This window comes from Cherax quadricarinatus, chromosome 20 (assembly GCF_038502225.1).
Source record: "Cherax quadricarinatus isolate ZL_2023a chromosome 20, ASM3850222v1, whole genome shotgun sequence".
NCBI classification, from domain to species: domain Eukaryota; kingdom Metazoa; phylum Arthropoda; class Malacostraca; order Decapoda; family Parastacidae; genus Cherax; species Cherax quadricarinatus.
In genome coordinates this window covers 9,599,929-9,625,798 of record NC_091311.1, presented here as the reverse complement: position 1 = coordinate 9,625,798, position 25,870 = coordinate 9,599,929, and the positions used below count along the sequence as shown (strand labels likewise).

The following is a 25,870-nucleotide window of genomic DNA, read 5'->3' as shown; positions in this document are numbered from 1 at the left end:
TTCCCAAAATGCTGATGGATGTGTCTATAAGATTCCTTGTAAAATTTGCGATAAAGTTTATTACGGTCAAACTGGTAAAAATCTCGAACTAAGATTAAAACAACATAAATATAGCATTAGAACTGGACAAGATTCCAATGCTCTATTTATTCATGTAAGAGATTTTAACCATCCAATTGATTTTCAAAAAGTTGAGAAAGTAGTATCAAGCAAGTCCATGGTCGACAGGAATATAATTGAATCTTCTTTCATAAAAAGCAGTTTTGACAATAATATGAATATTTCCTTTGGTTTATGTAAATTAGACCCATTTATAATTAATAGAATTTGGGAAGAATTTAATAACACACTGGACAAATAATAATTTTTAAATTTTCTTGGGTAGAATAGTTTGTGGGTGAGTTGTGCAAAGGACCTATCCAAGTTGGGTCGGCGCGCGTCAGGTGTTTAACCGTTGTGGGATCTGATAGTGAGGTGCTGGCCAAACCCCTTATATAGCTTCCTTGGATGCTTTACTTTCATAGTTCCTTGATAATGTGAGTAGTCACGAAAGCGCTTGGAATTTCTCTATTCTTTCAGAGTGGTTGTTTTGCATATTCTGAAATCACCTGTTTACTGTGATCTTATTGCATATATATATATATATATATATATATATATATATATATATATATATATATATATATATATATATATATATATATATATATATATATATATATATATAAATGTATATATATATATATATATATATATATATATATATATATATATATATATATATATATATATATATATATATATATATATATATATATATATGCAATAAGATCACAGTAAACAGGTGATTTTATAATTTGCAAAACAACCACTTTGAAAGAGTAGTGAGTAGTCACGAAAACGCTTGGAATATCACTACTCTTTCACAGTGGTTGTTTTGCATATATATATATATATATATATATATATATATATATATATATATATATATATATATATATATATATATATATATATATATATATATATATATATATATATATATATATATATATATATATATATATATATATGTTTATTCTGTGTTCTGTGCCCTGTCCTGTGAGAGAGAGGCCGAGTTTTTTTTTTTTTTTTTAGCCAATCACGCCCCAGGACAACCAAGATAGGTGGCTGAGCAAAATGTAGACTGTAAGCCTGCATGGCTAGTTTATATAGTTGCCGCCAGAGGGCAAGCCTGGTGGGCGTGCCACTTCAACACGCTTCACCCTGCCTCGCCCTCACTTTGCGTCCAGGCATCATAGAGTCAACAGGCCTATTCCTCTCTCCCTCGCTGGCCATGGTCCTCCTGGGCCAGGGCAACTTAATTAAACACTGCCTGTGTACCCACGATCTCGCAAATAAAGTAAGAAGCCTCCGAGGTCTTATCTTTCATTCCCACTACCAAGTACACACGTAATATTCTGGAAAACAGGTAATAGTGGTAGTGGTGGTTGAATGATAATAAACTCTTCATGATTAAAGGTCACAAGTGACATGGTCCTCAGACAAATAGATAAATTATAACCTAACAAATCCTCAGGCCCTAATGACCATTACACAAGGGTTCCAAAGGAATATAGAGGAGCTTAGGAAGCCTTCGGCTAATCTTTTCAACATATCACTACAAACTAGCATAGTGCCAGACAAGTGGAAAATGGCAAATGTGTTATCTGTTTTCAGAGCAGGTGATAGAGCCTTAGCATCGAACTATAGACCAATAAGCCTTACCTCCGCAGTGGGAAAATTTATAGAATCAATAATTGCCGAGGCAGTTCGTAGTCATCTTGAAGAGCATAATCTGATTAATGAATCTCAGCACGGTTTTACAAAGGGGCGTTCCTGTCTTACGAATATATTAACTTTTCTCATTAAGGTAATTGAGGAAGTAGATCATGGTATTGAATATGATATTGTGTATATGGACTTCAGTAAGGCTTTTGATAGAGTCCCACATCAGAGACTATTGAGGAAACTTAAGGCACACAGAATAGGAGGAGAATTTTTTTCCTGGATAGAGGCGTGGTTAACAAATAGGCAGCAGAGAGTTTGCATAAATGGGGAGAATTCAGTGTTGGGAAGCGTCACGAGCGGTGTTCCACAGGGGTAAGTGTTGGGCCTCTTGTTGTTCACAATCTACATAACGACATAGATGAGAGAATAAATAGCGACATAAGCAAGTTTGCCGATGACACAAAACAGGCTGTCGAATTTATTCTGACGAGGACGTTAGAGCACTCCAGGAAGATTTGAATAGAGTGATGCAATGGTCGGAGAAGTGGAAGATGCAGTTTAACATTGAACAGGAAAATAACCATGCCACATATAAACTAAATAATATAGCTCTTAATATTACTGATTGCAAAAAGGATTTGGGAGTTATGGTTAGCAGTAATTTAACACGAAGACAACTGTGCATAACTGTTCGCAATAAAGCTAACTGAATCCCTGGCTTCATATCAAGAAGCATAAATAACAGATGTCCTCAGGTTGTTCTTCAACTCTATATATCCTTGGTTAGGCCTCATTTAGATTATGCTGCACAGTTTTGGTCAGCGTATTACAGAATGGATATAAATACACTGGAAAACGTAAAAAAGAGAATGACAAAGTTGATCCCATGTATCAGAAATCTTCCCTATGAGGATAGACTGAGGCCCTGAATCTGCACTCTCTGGAAAGGCATAGAATTAGGGGGGATATGATTGAGGTGTATAAGCGGAAAACGGGAATAAATAAAGGGAATGGAAATAGCGTGCTTAAAATATCTAGCCAAAGCAGGACTTTCAGCAATAGTTCTAATTTGGAAAAATTCAGATTCGGGAAGGATATAGGAAAGCACTGGTTTGGTAATAGAGTTGTGGATGAGTGGAACAAACTCCCGAGTACAGTTATTCAGGCTAAAACGTTGTGTAGTTTTAAAAGTAGGTTAGATAAATACATGAGTGGGTATGAGTTAGACCTGACTAGCTTGTGCTACTAAGTCTGATGCTGTGCTCCTTCCTTCAGTGAATATAGACCTGACCTGACTATGAGGAAATGGTATGGTGATACCGTCAAGATGTGGAAAAAGACACATATGTCCTGAACTGTACATAAGTGTCTTTTTCCACTGACCTGACTAGGTTGGGCCAATGGCTTAAACCTGTAGAAGACTTGGACCTGCCTCGCATGGGAGAGTAGGCCTGCTGCAGTGTTCCTTCTTATGTTCTTACCCCCCTACCCACCCTCCTCCTATCTATCTATCTATCTATCTATCTCTCCTCTCTGTCTCTCTCTGTCTCTCTCTCTGTCTGTCTGTCTGTCTCTCTCTCTCTCTCTCTCTCTCTCTCTCTCTCTCTCTCTCTCTCTCTCTCTCTCTCTCTCTCTCTCTCTCTCTCTCTCTCTCTCTCTCTCTCTCGCTCTCTCTCTCTCTCTCTCTCTCTCTCTCTCTCTCTCTCTCTCTCTCTCTCGCTCTCTCTCCCTCTCTCTCTCTCTCTCTCTCTCTCTCTCTCTCTCTCTCTCTCTCTCTCTCTCTCTCTCTCTCTCTCTCTCTCTCTCTCTCTCTCTCTCTCTCTCTCTCTCTCTCTCTCTCTCTCTCTCTCTCTCTCTCTCTCTCTCTCTCTCTCTCTCTCTCTCTCTCTCTCTCTCTCTCTCTCTCTCTCTCTCTCTCTCTCTCTCTCTCTCTCTCTCTCTCTCTCTTCCTCTCTCTCTCTCTCTCTCTCTCTCTCTCGCCTTAGCTCACTGCACTTCTCTCTAAAGATCAATATCCTCCCAGCCCCCACACATGCCTATCCTCCTCTACCACACGCACCCTCTCTTCCTACTCTTTCCTCTTTCACTTCCTCCTCTTCCAACACTCCTTTCTTGTCTTCCTCCTCTTCCTGTGCCACCTCCTCTCTTCATACCCAGTAAGAGTGCAACAATTCCTAGTTTTTTTCTAACTTAAAATACTTCTCTAATTTCTCCCATAGTCTAGGTTATCCCTTATTAATGGTGTCCTCGCCGTTACTATTCATTTACCTCCAACCTTGTCCATAATTTCTTTTTTAAATAGGTAATGCCAGTTTTATCTGCCCGTTTTTTAAACTTACATAATATCATTTACTGCTCCTGCTTCAGTACGTTAGTTAAACGTACGTTTTTCAACGTTACTGTGTTTTAATTTTATTAAAAAGATTCTAATTAATGTATTCTGTTTATTTTTCCCTGTTATTTACTTAAACTTGTGACAAATAATAATAATAATAATAATAATAATAATAATAATAATAATAATAATAATAATAATAATAATAATAATAATAATAATAATAATAATAATAATAATAATAATTTCTACCAGTGGATCTACAAGGCATATAAACCATAGCTGACATCAATAGCACACTACTATATAGAAAGCCCCTTGTTATGCAGAGGATTTCAGGCAAATTTGGTCAATTTTGTCCCAGGATGCGACCCACACCAGTCGACTAACACCCAGGTAAACATGGACAACAGGTGTCTTATGGAAACGCGTCCTTATGTTTTCCAGCAGTACTGGGGATCGACCTTCGGGCCTCAGTGTGTGAGCTGAGTGCGCTAGTAATTGAGCTAATATATTCTATACAGGTAGCTATAATTTTTTCTAAGACTATGTTAAATTATATTATTATTTATTAATTGTTTCTAGGTTAGCATACATTCAACACTTATTCAGTAAACGAGTTAGCAAATACCAATCATTTTCCCTTAATATTAAATTTGTTTATATCAATAATCTCATTCTCTGTTGACCTAACATTCATTATATATATTTTTTCTCAATACAAAATTAGAATATATCACTTTTTGCTTTCCAGCACATAAGTTTTCCCAATAAAGTTATTTTGGCTCGGTTACTAAGTTAGTCTCTACCAGTTATGTGTCGACTACTACTGAACTAGAATTCATCTATAATTTTTTAACTCAGCAAGTTATTTTTATAACAATTTCTCCTTTATTTCATAGTTCGGTTATTTTAAACAGCTTCCCAATGATTAAAATATTGTTTACCAGTTAATTTTTCATTGTTACTAAAACAGCCTATCCTACCATTACACTATTCTACTATTATGTTCTTGAATGGAGGCCTTAGTGCAGCGATTTTTATGGACTCCAACGGGTTCACGTAAAGATTTTTAGGGTTAACTGTGGAAATTTTAAGTACGTATATAAATAATGACATTAAAAATAAGCCAATTTTCAGAAAATTTGAATCAAACTTTTAACATATTTTAGCGAGGATAAGGAAAAACGATCCTGCTTGCTGCCTCAGGAATGGCGACATTCATCCGCTCACACTGGGGATAGAACGTGAGGGTCCATCACACTGGGGATACAACGTGAGGGTCCATCACACTGGGGATACAACGTGAGGGTCCATCACACTGGGGATACAACGTGAGGGTCCATCACACTGGGGATACAACGTGAGGGTCCATCACACTGGCTACTCACCGAGGAAAAACTCTATTCGTGGCTACCGCAGTTACTGGAATAATAAGAGAAGACAAGCTACATTTAGAGTATACGATGAATTCTTCTCTTTCCTTGTCAGTGATGTATATATTTTAGTTGGAACGTAAGAAATATCCTAATTGTAGGATACGCCATATGAATGATTTAATGATGTACCTTTTCAACTGAAGATCATCAAAATGAAAGTTCTATATAAAAATTTGATAAAAACTATTTGAATAAGAATCCTCCCCCTCCATAAGGCTGATATCCATGTCTGTAAGATTCCCCTATACAAAATGAAATAAACTTTTCGGAGGCAACCTGGACAAAAAAAAAAAAAAGATTCCTGCTACATAAAAATTGTATTAGAAATGGACAATAATCTAATGCTCTTTTTATTCATACGAGAGACTTTAACCTCCTCCTTTAATTTCCTGAAGGCTGAGCAAAGAGTAACAAGCAGATCAGAGGTTGAATAAGTTGTAATATAATCGAGCTTTTTAAACATAAGTCCGGGATGATAAAAATTAAATTCATTCATAAAATATAAAATTTATGGGGTTTATAAGCTGTGGTCACATTTTCTTTCTTAAATTTTACCTGACATGCAACATGATTTTAAATTTTAGAACAATGGAAATGTATTTCCCACGCTCAGTAAGGTGGTATATGAGGTCACATGTGAGGTCACATATGAAGACTATCTTTGATAATGTAAGAAATCATGAAAAAGCATTTGCAAAATTATTAATTTTGACTGTGGTTATATATATATATATATATATATATATATATATATATATATATATATATATATATATATATATATATATATATATATATATATATATATATATATATATATATGTCGTGCTGAATAGATAAAACTGGTTAATGAACAAGAACTCATTTAAAATTAAGTTATTTCTAAAATGTACTCTTATACGCTAAAAATATATTTTTTTTCCGTAAACTTAATGAAAAATTTAATAATTTTGTACCAAAAGAAACTTAGGAAGCTAACCTGACGTTATTATAAGCGCAACTTAATTTAGTCTAATCCAAATAAATATATTTTAGATAAATTTACAATAATTTAATAATAAACAAACACAATGAAGCTTTTTCGTTAGCTTCAGAATAATTTTTGAGAAATTATTGCATACACAAATTTTCGCTTGCTTTATTCGGCAAGAAGAGCGTTGCTATTTAAACCATGCATATATATTTTCGCTCACCATGAGGCGGGCTAAAATAACACGGGTTCGATCCCCAGGCCAGTCGCATTGTTGTTATTGATTAAATACCACTTGCTCGTGGTTACAATACGATATATACTGCTTGTGGAGGCTAGTACACCAAACGGGGAGTAGAATAAATCTGCTTCGAGGCACCCACACCATCGTATGTCCTCGGATCATGGTACAACATCTAGCTCTGCTGGGCGCGTGATTTTTGTACGACGCATGTTCCAGTGGATTAGAGCCTCGTAAATTCGCGCTCACCATTAGGCGTGCTAAAACAACACGGGTCCGATCCCCCGGATAGTCGCAGTGTTGTTATTGATATATATATATATATATATATATATATATATATATATATATATATATATATATATATATATATATATATATATATATATATATATATATATATATATATATATGTATAATATATATATGTATATATATATATATGTATATATATATATATATATATATATATATATATATATATATATATATATATATATATATATATATATATATATATATATAATGTAATAAAAATTATACCTATTGGTAAAAAAGAATGAAAAGATGGGGTGGTAGGGAAAGTGGAATATTCAAGTGGCTTCAGGAGGAAATCCAAATATTCTTCCTTGAAGCCTTTTTATCCACTTCTCCGAGGCTGTGGGTCCCACAATTTGCACCAGAGGTGCACCCCATTTATACATACAAACATACATACACACACACACACACACACACACACACACACACACACACACACACACACACACACACACACACACACAAACACACACACACACACACACACACACACACACACACACACACACACACACACACACACACACACACACACACACACACACACACACACATATATATATATATATATATATATATATATATATATATATATATATATATATATATATATATATATATATATATGGTCATGTGTGCGTGTGTACGTACGTACTCTGAAAATCTTAATGAAGGACTATAGTTTAACTAACTTTATGGTGCTCGAGGAGTGTATATACACGAAACTTTTACCGAGCTACATTTTCCTTCCATTTTCATCAAATTCTTAAATTTCAACAATTCTTCACACACTAGTACTACTACAAACAAACTTATAATCTCCTACAGCCAGGTTTCACTGGACTTCTCCAAAGTACTCACGCAAGCCAACACTAGAGTCGCCATCACAACCAGCACCTTCATAAAAGACGTGACTAGGACTAAAATGAAGAACAATGAACCAGTCAGTGGAAGGGTTTACACTATTCCCTGTGGAGGTTGTAACATGATATACATGGAACACACTAACGCACGTAGGAATGATAAGTTGAACAGTGCGTGCGTACAATACCAGAATCCACCAACCACGTAATGAAATTTAACGACGCCCGCTTTGTGATTAAAGAACCCAATTTCCACAGACATAAATGCTTTGAGTCATCATTAATCGCCATTTCAAACACAATTAAACAGAGGAGAGCAGCTTCGTTATCTCTGAGGTATTAGCAAGAATCCTCCTGATAACAATAAACCCTGCAACTACTACTACTACTACTACTACTACTACTACTACTCTTAGTATTATTACTTCTACTATTACTGCTACTACTACTACTATTACTATTACTACTACTACTACTCCTCTTAATATTATTACTACTGCTATTACTACTATTATTATTACTACTACTGCTACTACTACTACTACTGCTATTATTACCACTATTACTACTATTGCCACTAGTACCGTCATCATGGGCCAGTTAACCATCTGCAGTGATTATGCATTTACATCTGTGTTCCAGTATTATCTGTAACGGCTTGACAAAGCTTTTGGAAAGCGAAACGTTACTAAAATAAAATATCACATTAGTTGCACATGCGTCATTTTACCTAACATATTGTCAATATTTCTACCAGCATTATTACAAAACTTCCATACACACGACGTTTCGCTCTGGGTAGAGCTTTATCACGACTAGACTTGACATAGCACCACCCAGACCAAAATGTTGTACGACAGGTTTTCTGTGCACCAAGTGGAATTTATTGGTAATACCTAACATACTACATTAGTCTGACATTGCTGATGTAAAGTGGACTTTCCCTGTCCATGAGGCCACAAAATATTACAGTGCATCAAATTTAATATTTATTACACATAAAATGCATAGCTTTTAAATTTACATAATATTCAAACATATCTTAATATCTACGTATTCCACTTGATATCCTGAGGAATGTATATATGCAGAGGTATTTCTCTCAATGTATATGCATAAAAATTTACCATAGTCCATGTTAAAGATTAAAGTTGCTAAGTCGGGTTGAAACCTATTGCCTATGCAAGGGTCACTATGGATGACTGTGAACGTTACACAGCTAGTCAAGGTTGAGGATTAATAGAAGATCTTAGCTTATAAACAGTGAAAGATTCACAACTCTTGGGTTATATAACTTTGTATTAATTCTTGGTGATGATAGGTAATTGACAGCCTTCATGACATGCTGCTGTAGAAATCCCTAAATCCTAACAAACCAATCATCATCTGGCCTTCAATAAGTTGGGAGTATTATATTAATTGATAGTGATGGTGGTGAGGTGTTTACACCATAATAAACAGTGAAGTATTTTTATACTTAATGTACATTTTCCTGTTTAAGGAATGACAGCTGTATATGAATAACCTAGTAAACAGAAGTGCCATGGCGATGTACTTTCTTTCAATGTTTTGGACTGATTAATAAAATCTTTTATTCCAGAAATGAATGAAAAGCATTACGTTTTACAGATGCAAAACAGTTCGGAAAGTATTTTTTAAAGGTAATCGTTATGTGGGAGTTAAAGCCAATATTACCATCGTGACTTAACAAAGTTTACGGTCCCAGGCAAGTTGGACGCGAAGAATAAACAGATTTTCCTGTCTTTAATTGTGGATCACACTTACAAATGGCGTCTAGGAAGTAAGAAAACAGAAACCATTTCTTGAAAAATTGTGCAAAGGTGCAAAGATAATGAATGTACTTGCTACTCTGCATACACTTGCAATAAACAAAAACAAACGACACGTCCACAACAGAGTGCTGGACATAGACATAAAGGAAATAAAAAAAGTGAGTTAGCCTACCATTCAACCTCATACTTAACAGAGAGAGCGAGACTAGGTCAACATGAGACGGAGGTGACTAGAACCATGTGGTTAGTGAGCAAATACATCTAAACACTGAAACTACAGAAAAGGCTATGTACTATTGGTGAAAACTAGAGCATTGTCGAAATATTCTAGATAAAAATGATTAGATACAGGGAAAAGGAGAGAAATAATAGCAACAATACCAAAAATTTTAAAGTAGACGGCACCCCGAAAGAAATCATATAGAAACCACACTGTGATGAATAACATCGAGTAAGATACTAGAAGAATAAATTGGCTACTCCCTTTAAGACAGGCTTAAGGGACACAAGATAAATGTGCAGATACTAGGCTGGTTCTTCGCCAAAACTATTATCATTTTTTAAGGCTAACAGACACTGTTTTGTTGAATCGACACGTATACACAACACCCCAAGTATGAGTCTTAGTGAGTCCTAGTGAGCACTCGAATGCTCTTTTCCTCAGAACACGTGTGATTTGGCCTGATTTTAGTTGCTTCTTTCCCACTTCACCCGATCCGTCTTCTCTTTTTTCTTCACATGTTCACCTGATCTGTTTTCCACCTGTCTCGCAACTAGATCAAATTTCTGGTTCTCTCTACAGTCCTATCTAGCGCTTGTGACTTTATAATTTTTCATAATGAGCCGAAAAGTCTAAACCTTCCAATTAAATTGAGAAATAGTGGTAAATATTTCCATTCATATTATTACGATTTTTATTAATCTGAAAAAAAAATATCTTCCAAGGTCTTCTTCCCAGAGATAGATTAATTAGCCTTGAAATTAGCAGATGAATGTAGTGAATGTGAAAGTGTGTCTTACGCTTCTGCCAACCATTGTAACTGATATCAACTGTCCATTAACAACAGCTACATTATCGTTTAACTATAGTTAAGATGTTCTTAATTTATTCTTTAAATGTACTATCTCATTACCTTCTCTCAAACATACCAGCCCCAAAATACATCTTTACTAACAATAAATCTAATAATTTTCCCTCCTGCCCCTCACCTCACATAAAACTCTCTCTCACTGACCAGATTTCGCCGTCGCCGAGCGGGTCAAAGTATTCTTGCTCGGCTACCGTCGCCTTGTCGTGTCTGTCCCGAGGGTCGTACTGGGGCCGCCGCATCAGCAGCAGACGAGGCATCATGTTAATGAACACTCTCCTCACCCACGGTGACATCTTGTGTGTAGAGGGCGACCTGTGGTAAATAGAGAGACAACTGTAGTGCAGCCAGGAAGAAATGGGGTTGTAATGGTGACAGTGATGGTGTTGGCAGCAATGGTGTGTGTAATATCAGTATATATATTACACAAACTACAGGGGATGGAAATTTCCAGCTCAAAATTTTTCACACGTCTCTGTGCGTCATCAGGAGCTATGCAATGTTGCAAGAGTAGCAACAAGGGGAATGAGGGGAAGTTTTCTCAGAGTAAGGTAGCATAGTGACGTTAACTTGTTCCTCTCAGAAATGACATCACTAAGCTACCTTACTCTGAGAAGACTTTCTATCATTCCACCTGTTGCTTCTCTTGCAACATTTCATAGCTCCTGATGACGCAAGAAGACGTGTGAAAGATATTTAGCTAAGGATTTCCTTCCCCTGTAGTTTGTCTTGCATTATTAAGATCGCTTGTCTGCGATTGTGTGTGTGTGTGTGTGTGTGTGTGTCTACTCACCTATTTGAACTCACCTATTTGTGGTTGCAGGGGTTGAGTCTTAGCTCCTGGCCCCGTCTCTTCACTGATTGCTACTGGGTCCTCTCTCCCCCTGCTCCATGAGCTTCATCAAACCTCGTCTTAAAACTATGTATGGTTCCCCCCTCCACTACGTCACTTTCTAGGCTATTCCACTGCCTGACAACTCTATGACTGAAGAAATACTTCCTAACATCCCTTTGACTCATCTGACTCTTCAACTTCCAATTGTGACCTCTTGTTTCTGTGTCCCTTCTCTGGAACATCCAGTCTTTATCCACCTTGTCTATTCCGCGCATGATTTTATATGTCGTTATCATGTCTCCCCTGACCCTCCTGTGCTCCAGTGTCGTCAGGCCGATTTCCCCTAACCTTTCTTCATAGGAGATTCCCCTTACCTCTGGAACTAACCTTGTCGCAAACTTTTGCACTTTCTCTAATTTCTTGACGTGCTTGATCAAGTGCGGGTTCCAAACAGGTGCTGCATACTCCAGTATGGGCCTGACGTACACGGTGTACAGTCTCTTGAACGATTCCTTACTAAGGTATCGGAACGCTGTTCTCAGGTTTGCCAGGCGCCCATATGCTGCAGCAGTTATCTGGATTATGTGTGCTTCCGGAGACGTGTTCGGTGTTATACTCACCCCAAGATCTTTCTCCTTGAGCGAGGTTTGCAGTCTTTGGCCACCTAGCCTATAGTCCGTCTGCGGTCTTCTGTGCCCTTCCCCAGTCTTCATGACTTTGCATTTGGCAGGGTTGAATTCGAGAAGCCAGTTGCTCGACCAGGAGTCTAGTCTGTCCAGGTCTCTTTGAAGTCCTGCCTGATCCTCATCTGATTTAATTCTCATTAACTTCACATCATCTGCGAACAGGGACACTTCTGAGTCTGTGTGTGTGTGTGTGTGTGTGTGTGTGTGTGTGTGTGTGTGTGTGTGTGTGTGTGTGTGTGTGTGTGTGTGTGTGTGTGTGTGTGTGTGTGTGTGTGTGTGTGTGTACACTTAATTGTGGTTGCACGGGTCGAGACTCAGCTACTGGCTCCGCCTCTTCACTGACCACTACTGGGTCCTCCCTCTCCCTGCTCCATGAGCTTTATCATACCTCGTCTTAAAACTATATATGGTTCCTGCCTCCACTACATCACTTGCCAGACTATTACGCTTCCTAACAACTCTGGCTGAAGAAATACTTCCTAAGATCCCTTTGGCTCATCTGAGTCATCAACTTCCAATTGTGACCCCTTGCTTCTGAGTCCCATCTCTGGAACAACCTGTCTCTGTCCACCTTATCTATTCCACGCAATATTTTGTACGTCGTTATCATGTCACCACTGACCCTCCTGTCCTCCAGTGTCGTCAGACCAATTTCCCTTAACCTTTCTTCGTAGGACATTCCCCTTAGCTCTGGAACCAGCCTAGTTGCAAACCTTTGCACTTTCTCTAATTTCTTGACGTGATTGACCAGCTGTGGGTTCCAAAATGGTGCAGCGTGCTCCAGTATGGCCCTGACGTACACAGTGTATAGAGTCTTGAATGATTCCTTACTGAGGTATCGGAACGCTATTCTCAGGTTTGCCAGGCGCCCATATACCGGAACAGTTATTTGGTTAATGTGGGCTTCCGGCGACGTGCTCGGTGTTATACTCACCCCCAGTTCTTTCTCCTTGAGTGAGGTTTGCAATCTTTGGTCACCTAGCCTATACTCTGTCTGCGATCTTCTTTGCCCTTCCCCGATCTTCATGACTTTGCATTTGGCGGGGTTAAATTCCAGGAGCCAGTTGCTGGACCATTCGTCCAGCCTGTCCAGGTCTCTTTGTAGACATGTCTGGTGCGAATCTGATTTAATTCTTCCTAGTAACTTCACATCATCTGCAAATAATTACACTTCTGAGTCTATCCCTTCCGTCATGTCATTCACAAATACCAAGAATAGCAGTAGTCCTCGGACTGACCCCTGTGGGACCCCGTTCGTCACAGGCGCCCACTATGATACCTCATCACGTACCATGATTCGCTGGTCTCCCTGTCAGGTATTCTCTGATCCATTGCAGTGCCCTTCCTGTTATACATGCCTGATCCTCTTGCTTCTGCACTAATCTCTTGAGAGAAACTGTTTCGAAGGCCTTCTCGCAGTCTAAGAAAATGCAGTCGACCCTCCCCTCCCTCTTTGTTATCTTCAGTTACGGTGTGTGTGTGTGTGTGTGTGTGTGTGTGTGTGTGTGTGTGTGTGTGTGTGTGTGTGTGTGTGTGTGTGTGTGTGTGTGTGTGTGTGTGTGTGTGTGTGTGTGTGTGTGTGTGTGTGTGTGCGCGCGCGGCCGCGCATTACAAACCACTAGGAAATGGAAAAAAGTTAACTTTGCAATGTTACAATAGGTCAATGAATTTAAAAAAAAATCAGAGGTCAACAGAAAGTACGTTGGGCACCACGTCAGGCCATTGCAAATGCTAACTAACTACAGAGCCCCTCAGGCGAACTCTTCACTGTGCCCAACCTTCCACCTGGAAGTATTGGCTGCACTCTCCATCCCACCACTCACCTTTTACCACCACCCATCATCCCACGCAGTATAACATGCAATACCAAATGAAAACAGCGATGATGATTTCAACTGCAGAGATAGATAGATAGATAGAGAGAGAGAGAGAGAGAGAGAGAGAGAGAGAGAGAGAGAGAGAGAGAGAGAGACAGACAGACAGACAGACAGACAGACAGAGACAGAGACAGAGACAGAGACAGAGACAGAGACAGAGACAGAGACAGAAACAGAGAGACAGAGAGACAGAGAGACAGAGAGAGACAGGGAGACAGAGAGATAGAGAGACAGAGAGAGACAGAGACAGAGAGAGCAACTACAGACCAATGCCACTGCTGTCAATCACTGGCAAGATCCTTGAGACAATGATCTCAAGACAAATGACAGTTTTTTGGCTACCACTCACTACTTTGTGATCGTCAACATGGCTTCAGGAAAGGTTACTCTGCTGCTGATCTGTTGTTAAATCTCTCCACTAAGTGGCACCAGTCACTGGATGAATCAAAAGTCACATGTGTGGTAGCACTGGACATTGCTGGCGCTTTCGACCGGGTATGGCAGCAGGGCCTCTTAGCAAAACCGCAAACTCTAGGAACTGCAGGCTCTACGCTATGTCTCCTCAGTGACTACCTTCATGGTAGATCTCTAAGGATAGTTCTCAATGGAAAGAAATCAGCAAGACATCCTATTGGGACAAGTGTTCCACAAGGAAGCGTGCTGGGACCATTGTTATGGAATGTCTACCTCAATGACCTTCTTCATCTCATCCCAGAATCCCATGTATATGCAGACGATTGTACACTGACATTCACTTATCCAAGAGAAGAAATGTCAGCTACATCAATCACCAGGTAAGAGCTATATCAGCTTGGGGAACAGATGGCAAGTATCATTTGCACCTGAGAAAACACAAATGATGATGGTCTCTAGGCACCATGATGGGAAGGTATTGGTACCTACTTGACAGTAGGGGTTGCAAGATTCTGTATGAGGCACAAGTACGCTCACACTTTGAATATTCTCCACTCTCTTGATTTGCCTGCCCCCCTTTCAACTGCAACTGCTTGACAGATTAGAGAACAGAGTAAGATGTCTCATCTCTCGCCTGGACCAATCCTGGATAGATCTGTCATTTCAGTAAAGCCTTCAACACAGGAGGGATGTGGGTGGTCTTACTGTTATGTACAAGGCCAATATTGTCAAAGTACCACCCTTGGATCCACTTCGAGGACAACGAGAAGCAAGCTTCTGTACCACAAGATGGGCAGAAAGCGGCAATTTCACTCTGGTTGTACCCTTCTCCAGAACATCACTTCATCTGAGATCACTTATCCCCAGGATGACTGGAGTATGAAACACATTCATACAGCATTATGATGTCAACAAGATCTAGTCAGTTGATCAAATGAAAATGCTGGCCTACAGATGACTCCAGCTTCACCCTGTTCCCTGCTTGTATGTTTCATAACAATAAAAATGCTTTCAAATGAGCTGATGTAGGTAACAGCTCTTAGCTTGTCAATAAAGTTAGGAATCCTTAACTTAACCTTGTCAAACCCTATGAAAAGAGGGAGAGAGAGAGAGAGAGAGAGAGAGAGAGAGAGAGAGAGAGAGAGAGAGTCTCTCTCAGCGACACTCATCTCTACACTCAAAACCTCAACAATCAAGTAAGGTCCAATAACTCCTCACCCATTGTCATACCTGACAGTGTAGTCACATTAATTGGACCCTCAGTCCAACCAAACTTGAGTACTCCATCCCCATCCATTATAGCCACCCCTCTGCTAGCTACCCCCATCCATAATAGCAACCCTTCTGCCAGCTACTCCCATCCATAATAGCCATCCTTCTGCCAGCTACCCCCACTACCCCGAGTCACATACTCCTTGGAGATAAATGGTATAAATACCGACACGGTGGAAAACTACACTGCATGCGTGTCTGCTTTTCCACATACTCCTTACAGCTCTAAATGCCTCCATGACAGCAATGACCTCTGTTCGAGAGATGACTAAGGCTGCGCCTCCATCACCTAGACCCCAGATGCACATTTCACTCGCTTCAGGTGAGGAGAATGTGACCATGGTATACAAACCAACAAGTGGATGACTAAGACAAATAAACAACAGTAGAGTATCTTTAGTATGTGCCCTGCCTCCTGTGAGGTCGTCCTCGCCTCATGTCACAGTATATGAGGCTTCATTCTCATGCTTCAGCTTCACATTGTTTCAGACTACTGAATTCTTCTCCTAGCTGAGGGACTGATCTCCTGAAAAACTACTTCGAGGCTGCTGGACTGATTAAATTATCTTGACCTCTCCACTACTGCTGTCTCCTTATTCAGTCTCCACCGAATTTGACCCAAGAAGATTACTGTGAAGGCGAAACATTTCAACATTTATGATTCCAAACTGTTCCACTGTTTACTCGTCTGCTGAGGCAAAGTTTCCCAGTCCCTCCTGCAAGACGGTCGTCCTGGTACCAGAGGAGCCCATGCATCCGGAGCCAGTATTATTATATACGATGGAGATAAATGGTATAAAATATCGACACGGTGGAAAAGTAAAAACAGCATAATGTGGTCCTTTATTGACTACGTTTCGCTCACACAGTGGGTTTTATCAAGTCACAAACAGATCTAACTGAGCATAGAGTATATGAGCATATGGATATGTATATATATGTCGTGCCGAATAGGTAAAACTTGCTATTTTGGCTTAAATAGCAACGCTTTTCTTGCCTAATAAGGCAAGCGAAAATTTGTGTATGCAATAATTTCACAAAAATCATTTTGAACCTAACGTAAAAAAATATATTTCATTGTGTTTGCTTATTATTATATTATTGTAAACTTATCTAAAATATATTTAGTTGGATTAGGCTAAATTAAATTGAGTTTGTTATAATAAGGTTAGGTAAGTTTTCTTAGGTTCTTTTGGTACAAAATTATTAATTTTTACATTAGCATAAATGAAAAAATATATATATTTTAACGTATACTAAAAAAATTAGAAAGGAATAAAAATGTGAAGAATCCGACAGGCAACAAGTCAGTCCAGTCGATGGATATACAGTGCAGACAGACAGGCAGACAAAGTACCCATACAGAAGTAGACACGACGCCTGGGCAGAGAGCAAGACCCCCAGGAAAGAGGCTGGGGACCAGCGTCATCTTGAACCTCGACCAAATATTGACACTAATAATGAAAACCTTTAGCAAACTCCTGGGAACACGCCCGGAGACATATAACACCCGCTGGGACACGGATGGGCGCTGAGAGTGTGGGTTATGAGGCGGCTACAACCAGCCTGCTGTTAGATGGAAATTTGACGATTTTTTATCTAATAATGCTGATGTGGGAGTCTGTATTGGTATGGGAGTTTGTGAACCTGGGTGATGGTATGGGAGTTTGAGATTCTGGGTGATGGTATTGGAGTTTGTGAGCCAGGGTGATGGCATGGGAGTTTGTGAGCCTGAGTGATGGTATGGGAGTTTGTGAGCCTGGGTGATGGTATGGGAGTTTGTGAGCCTGGGTGATGGTATGGGAGTTTGTGAGCCTGGGTGATGGTATGGGAGTTTGTGAGCCTGGGTGATGGTATGGGAGATTGAGATCCTGGGTGATGGTATGAGAGTTTGAGATCCTGGGTGATGGTATGGGAGTTTGTGATCCTGGGTGATGGTATGGGAGTTGGTGATCCTGGGTGATGGTATGGGAGTTTGAGATCCTGGGTGATGGTATGGGAGTTTGAGATCCTGGGTGATGGTATCTAAGTTTGGAAGGTAGAGTGTAAGGGGATTTTTGCAAGCACAACGAGAAGAGCATTTTACCTGCCTGGGCAACTTCGACGTTAACCTCAGATCGGAAACACTAGGTATTATCGAAGAGTGGAAGAAAGACGTATACTTAATTAACTAAATCAGTCGTTGTTAGTGTTGGAGGGAGTTACGAGAGAGACAACTTCGGGAGGACAGCAGCTGACTCACAACCATCCAATACAATACATGACCATGATGTGAGGACTGTAGAAATACGTACTGCAGACAGTGAAAGATGAGGTAATCAGTCCCTCAACCCAGGAGCAGATGTATATATTTCTATCTTTATGTTACGTCCTTGTACTGATAAAGCCACTGGATGGCGAAACGTCTACAAATAAAGATACCCAGATGTTGCACATGTGTCTAATTCATCATCTTGTATTTACTGAATACCACTGATATACTACCATATTGATATACTATCATACTGATATACTACCATACTGATATACTACCATATTGATATACTATCATACTGATATACTACCATAATGATATACTACCATATTGATATACTATCATACTGATATACTACCATAATGATATACTACCATATTGATATACTATCATACTGATATACTACCATAATGATATACTACCATATTGATATACTATCATACTGATATACTACCATAATGATATACTACCATATTGATATACTATCATACTGATATACTACCATAATGATATACTACCATATTGATATACTACCATACTGATATACTACCATATTGATATACTATCATACTGATATACTACCATACTGATATACTACCATACTGATATACTACTATACTGATATACTACCATACTGATATACTACCATAATGATATGGTACCATACTGATATACTACCATATTGATATACTATCATACTGATATACTACCATACTGATATACTACCATATTGATATACTATCATACTGATATACTACCATAATGATATGGTACCATACTGATATACTACCATACTGATATACTACCATACTGATATACTACCATATTGATATACTATCATACTGATATACTACCATAATGATATGGTACCATACTGATATACTACCATATTGATATACTATCATACTGATATACTACCATAATGATATACTACCATAATGATATGGTACCATACTGATATACTACCATATTGATATACTATCATACTGATATACTACCATAATGATATGGTACCATACTGATATACTACCATATTGATATACTACCATACTGATATACTACCATACTGATATACTACCATATTGATATACTATCATACTGATATACTACCATACTGATATACTACCATATTGATATACTATCATACTGATATATTACCATACTGATATACTACCATACTGATATGGTACCATACTGATATACTACCATACTGATATACTACCATATTGATATACTACCATATTGATATACTACCATACTGATATACTACCATATTGATATACTACCATACTGATATACTACCATACTGATATACTACCATATTGATATACTATCATACTGATATACTACCATACTGATATACTACCATAATGATATGGTACCATACTGATATACTACCATACTGATATACTATCATACTGATATACTACCATACTGATATACTACCATACTGATATGGTACCATACTGATATACTACCATATTGATATACTATCATACTGATATACTACCATAATGATATACTACCATATTGATATGGTACCATACTGATATACTACCATATTGATATACTATCATACTGATATACTACCATAATGATATACTACCATACTGATATACTACCATACTGATATACTACCATACTGATATACTACCATACTGATATACTATCATACTGATATACTACCATAATGATATGGTACCATGCTGATATACTACCATACTGATATACTACCATACTGATATACTACCATATTGATATACTATCATACTGATATACTACCATAATGATATGGTACCATACTGATATACTACCATATTGATATACTATCATACTGATATACTACCATAATGATATACTACCATAATGATATGGTACCATACTGATATACTACCATATTGATATACTATCATACTGATATACTACCATAATGATATGGTACCATACTGATATACTACCATATTGATATACTACCATACTGATATACTACCATACTGATTTACTACCATATTGATATACTATCATACTGATATACTACCATACTGATATACTACCATAATGATATGGTACCATACTGATATACTACCATATTGATATACTATCATACTGATATACTACCATACTGATATACTACCATACTGATATGGTACCATACTGATATACTACCATACTGATATACTACCATATTGATATACTACCATATTGATATACTACCATACTGATATACTACCATATTGATATACTACCATACTGATATACTACCATACTGATATACTACCATATTGATATACTATCATACTGATATACTACCATACTGATATACTACCATAATGATATGGTACCATACTGATATACTACCATATTGATATACTATCATACTGATATACTACCATACTGATATACTACCATACTGATATGGTACCATACTGATATACTACCATATTGATATACTATCATACTGATATACTACCATAATGATATACTACCATATTGATATGGTACCATACTGATATACTACCATATTGATATACTATCATACTGATATACTACCATAATGATATACTACCATACTGATATGGTACCATACTGATATACTACCATACTGATATACTACCATACTGATATACTACCATACTGATATACTACCATACTGATATACTACCATATTGATATACTACCATACTGATATACTACCATACTGATATACTACCATATTGATATACTACCATACTGATATACTACCATACTGATATACTACCATATTGATATACTACCATACTGATATACTACCATACTGATATGGTACCATACTGATATACTACCATACTGATATACTACCTTACTGATATACTACCATACTGATATACTACCATACTGATATACTACCATACTGATATGGTACCATACTGATATACTACCATACTGATATACTACCATACTGATATACTACCATACTGATATACTACCATACTGATATACTACCATACTGATATACTACCATACTGATATACTACCATACTGATATACTACCATACTGATATGGTACCATACTGATATACTACCATACTGATATACTACCATACTGATATACTACCATACTGATATACTACCATACTGATATACTACCATACTGATATACTACCATACTGATATACTACCATACTGATATACTACCATACTGATATGGTACCATACTGATATACTACCATACTGATATACTACCATACTGATATACTACCATACTGATATACTACCATACTGATATACTACCATACTGATATACTACCATACTGATATACTACCATACTGATATACTACCATACTGATATACTACCATACTGATATGGTACCATACTGATATACTACCATACTGATATACTACCATACTGATATACTACCATACTGATATACTACCATACTGATATACTACCATACTGATATACTACCATACTGATATACTACCATACTGATATACATTGTATATCATATGAATATTTTCATTAATCAGAGAGATCGTGATCTCACACATTAGTTCATTCAGGCAAGAACACCAGCTGAGTGAGACACAGAACACCAGCTGAGTGAGACACAGGACACCAGCTGAGTGAGACACAAGACACCAGCTGAGTGAGACACAGAACACCAGCTGAGTGAGACACAGGACACCAGCTGAGTGAGACACAAGACACCAGCTGAGTGAGACACAGAACACCAGCTGAGTGAGACACAAAACACCAGCTGAGACACAAAACACCAGCTGAGTGAGACACAGGACACCAGCTGAGTGAGACACAGGACACCAGCTGAGTGAGACACAGGACACCAGCTGAGTGAGACACAGGACACCAGCTGAGTGAGACACAAGACACCAGCTGAGTGAGACACAAAGCACCAGCTGAGACACAACACACCAGCTGAGTGAGACACAAAGCACCAGCTGAGACACAAGACACCAGTTAAGTGAGACACAAGACACCAGCTAAGTGAGACACAAAACACTAGCTGCGTGAGACACAAAACACCAGCTGAGACACAACACACCAGCTAAGTGAGACACAAGACACCAGCTGAGACACAAAACACCAGTTAAGTGAGACACAAAACACCAGCTGAGACACAACACACCAGCTAAGTGAGACACAAGACACCAGCTGAGACACAAAACACAGCTAAGTGAGACTCAAGACACCAGCTGAGACACAAAACACCAGCTGAGTGAGACACAATACACAAGCTGAGTGAGACACAAGACACCAGCTAAGTGAGAAACAAAACATCGGCTGAGACACAAAACACCAGCTGAGTGAGACACAATACACCAGCTGAGTGAGACACAAGACACCAGCTAAGTGAGAAACAAAATACCAGATGAGACACAAAACACCAGCTGAGTGAGGCACAAAACACCAGCTGAGTGAGACACAATACACCAGCTGAATGAGACACAAGACACCAGCTAAGTGAGAAACAAAATACCAGATGAGACACAAAATACCAGCTGAGTGAGGCACAAAACACCAGCTGAGTGAGACAAGACGCCAGCTAAGTGAGACATAAAACACCAGCTGAGTGAGACACAAAACACCAGCTGAGTGAGACACAAAACACCAGCTGAGTGAGACACAAGACACCAGCTAAGTGATACATAAAACACCAGCTGAGTGAGACACAAAACACCAGCTGAGACACAAAACACCAGCTGAGTGAGACACAAAACACCAGCTGAGTGAGGCACAAAACACCAACTTAGTGAGACACAAAACACCAACTGAGTAAGGCACAAAACACCAGTTGAGCGAGACACAAGACACCAGCTAAGTGAGACACAAAACACTAGCTGAGTGAGACAAGATGCCAGCTAAGTGAGACATAAAACACCAGCTGAGTGAGACACAAAACACCAGCTGAATGAGACACAAAACACCAGCTGAGTGAGACACAAAACACCAGCTGAGACACAAAACACCAGCTGAGTGAGACACAAAACACCAGCTGAGACACAAAACACCAGCTGAGTGAGACACAAAACACCAGCTGAGTGAGACACAAAACACCAGCTGAGTGAGACACAAAACACCAGCTGAGTGAGGCACCATACACTGATTGAGAGAAAATGTGAACCGACAATAACTGAATTATAATCTTGGCGAGAAATACCAGTTGAGTGAGGCGAAAATACCATCTGTACAGCACATAAATACCAGCTGAGCCACACTAAAACACCAGCGGAACAGCACATATATACCAGCTGAGCCACACTAAAATACCAGCTGAGTGGGATGACACCATTAACTCAGTGAGAGTGAAAAATGCCAACTGAAAGAGTGAGAACAAATCATCTTAACGGGATAAACACCAGCAGAGCAGCACAATAACACCAGCAGAGCAGCACAATAACACCAGCAGAGCAGCACAATAACTCCAGCAGAGCAGCACAATAACACCAGCAGAGCAGCACAATAACACCAGCAGAGCAGCACAATAACACTAGCAGAGCAGCATAATAACACTAGCAGAGCGGAAAACATCATCACAGTTGGATGTTACAGACATCTGGTGTGTCTTTAGATAAACTGGGATGTTGCTTCACTCTGCCTAGAGAAGAACTTTGTCAAGTGATGCTAGTTCTGCGTAGAGAAGAGCTTCGTCAAGTGCCGTTAGCTCTGCGTAGAGAAGAGCTTTGCCAAGCGATGCTAGATCTGCGTAGAGAAGAGCTTTATCAAGTGATGTCAGCTTTGCGCAAAGCAGAGCTGTGTCAAGTGGTGTTAGCTCTACCAGAGAAATGCTTTGTCAAGTGATGTTAGGTCCGCGTTGATTATCAAGAGACTGTCTTTATTATCAGGACTTGGAAATAAATGGTATAAAATACCGACACGATGGAAAAATAAATACAAATGCACTATATTGGAACCCTTTGTTGACTATGTTTCACCCACACACTGGGGGTTCATCAAGTCGTAAACAGATTTACTCTTTACCCAGGTAAATCTGTTTGTGACTTGATAAAGTCCACTGTGTGGGCGAAACGTACGTGTATTTTTTCCATCTTGTCTGTATTTCTGTATTTTACGCCATTTATGTTCCCTTCGAGGAGATAACTGGAATGACATAAATTTGCCATCGAGGCAAATACAAATAAAAATAACAAAGAAAATGGAATCACGAGAAAGGCGTGAAAGCTAAAAAAGTAAGTAAAACGCGAAAACAATGTAATACAAGAGAAGGAAAATAATTGTGAAATCTCTCCTTCCAGCTGGGAATTGTGCGTTCCAGGATTCTCCAATTATCTCGGAGACGTCTTGTGTGTCGCTTCCCGTGTGATTGGGCGGCGCCCTTACTCACTTGAGACCTTGATCCTCTTGTCTGTGATGACATGGGACGAACAGTAGCGTCTGCCTCTGAAGACTGAGCTTCAGAATTCCAGCGCAAGTGTAATTAATTGCAGCAGGGAAATGAGGATTACAGAAGAGCAAGATCTGCAATATCCACTATACACAAATAACCTGCACATAGGAAAGAGAATCTTATGACGTCGTTTCGGCCCAACTTAGACCATTTACAAGACACACTAATACGCAAAGGCGAGGGAGCCAGTATATATAGGAGTGGGGGTCAGGGACGGGAGGTAGAGAGGAAGAAAGAAGTGGAGAAGTAGTGGTAGACATAATGCTGGTAGTGGAAGTAGTTGTAGTAGTGGAAGGATGTCATATGGACTACGCTTGCTCTTCATGGTATTCTGCCTTGACAAAAATCACCCAGAACAAAATGGTAAGATTTATCCTGGACCTAGGTCCACTAGAACATGTAGGCCAGGATGAATTACAACAGTTGGATATGCTGAATGTTGAAGACAGAGTAAAACAATTTAAGTTAAATAAAGTTTATAAAATCCCTCACAGTGTCCAGAATATCTTGCTGCAAGTTTTGTAAAGGCTGGGAGGCAAAGCAGAGCACAATATTGTACTGTTGTACAATAAATGGTGTTTGAAGCCTGGCCATAGTCTTTTATTGTACAGCAATAAAGGAATGGAACGGACTGCCTGCACATGTCAAAGCCAGTCATATCATGAACCAGTTCAAGAAGAGAACCAAAAGGTACCTAATGAACGTAGCCACAGAAAGGGAGGAGAATTATTTTTTTTTATTTTGTTTAGCTAACACCTGTAAATATAAATAACTAATTTTACCTTATTCCTAGTATATCTCCCTTATATTATAATAAGATATTATCTCCTTTATGGTATAATAATAAGGTATTAAAAGGACCCCAATGGAAAAAAGCGACTTTGTCTGACTTTTTTGGGTTATCCCAGATTCACTACATATATACTGCTATGTATTATAATCTATGTAACTGTATTTATATATACCTGAATAAACATACTTACTAATTCATTTATTCGACTGGTGTCGCACATATTGCATACCACAAAACAACTGCGTAGTGAAACAAACACTCGAAAAACAAATGTGTTAGTTACTACAGTTCCACTTAAGAAAAAATATTGTACTACGCATCATGAAACAAGTGTGGTAGGTAGGTACTACACATCATGAAACACATGTTAGGTGTTATTCATCCATAAAACACGTGTATTAGGTAGGTACTACACACCATGAAACATGTGTAGTAGGTAGGTACTACACACCATGAAATACCTGAGTTAAGTATCACACTCATTCATTAAACACGTGTAAAGTGTCACATTCAC

The 25,870-nt window shown here is 38.6% G+C and overlaps 1 protein-coding gene across 2 annotated transcripts in view; it reads right to left on the bottom strand.

Annotated features, from left to right (window-relative positions):
* Positions 1–25,870, bottom strand: part of nAChRbeta2 (nicotinic acetylcholine receptor beta2) — a 1,855,029-nt gene that overhangs the window by 230,824 nt on the left and 1,598,335 nt on the right. For both annotated transcript variants that reach the window (XM_070086879.1, XM_070086880.1), the window contains exon 9: positions 10,968–11,135. In XM_070086879.1, the coding sequence (XP_069942980.1) occupies positions 10,968–11,135 (168 nt within the window). The remainder of the gene's footprint in view (positions 1–10,967; positions 11,136–25,870) is intronic.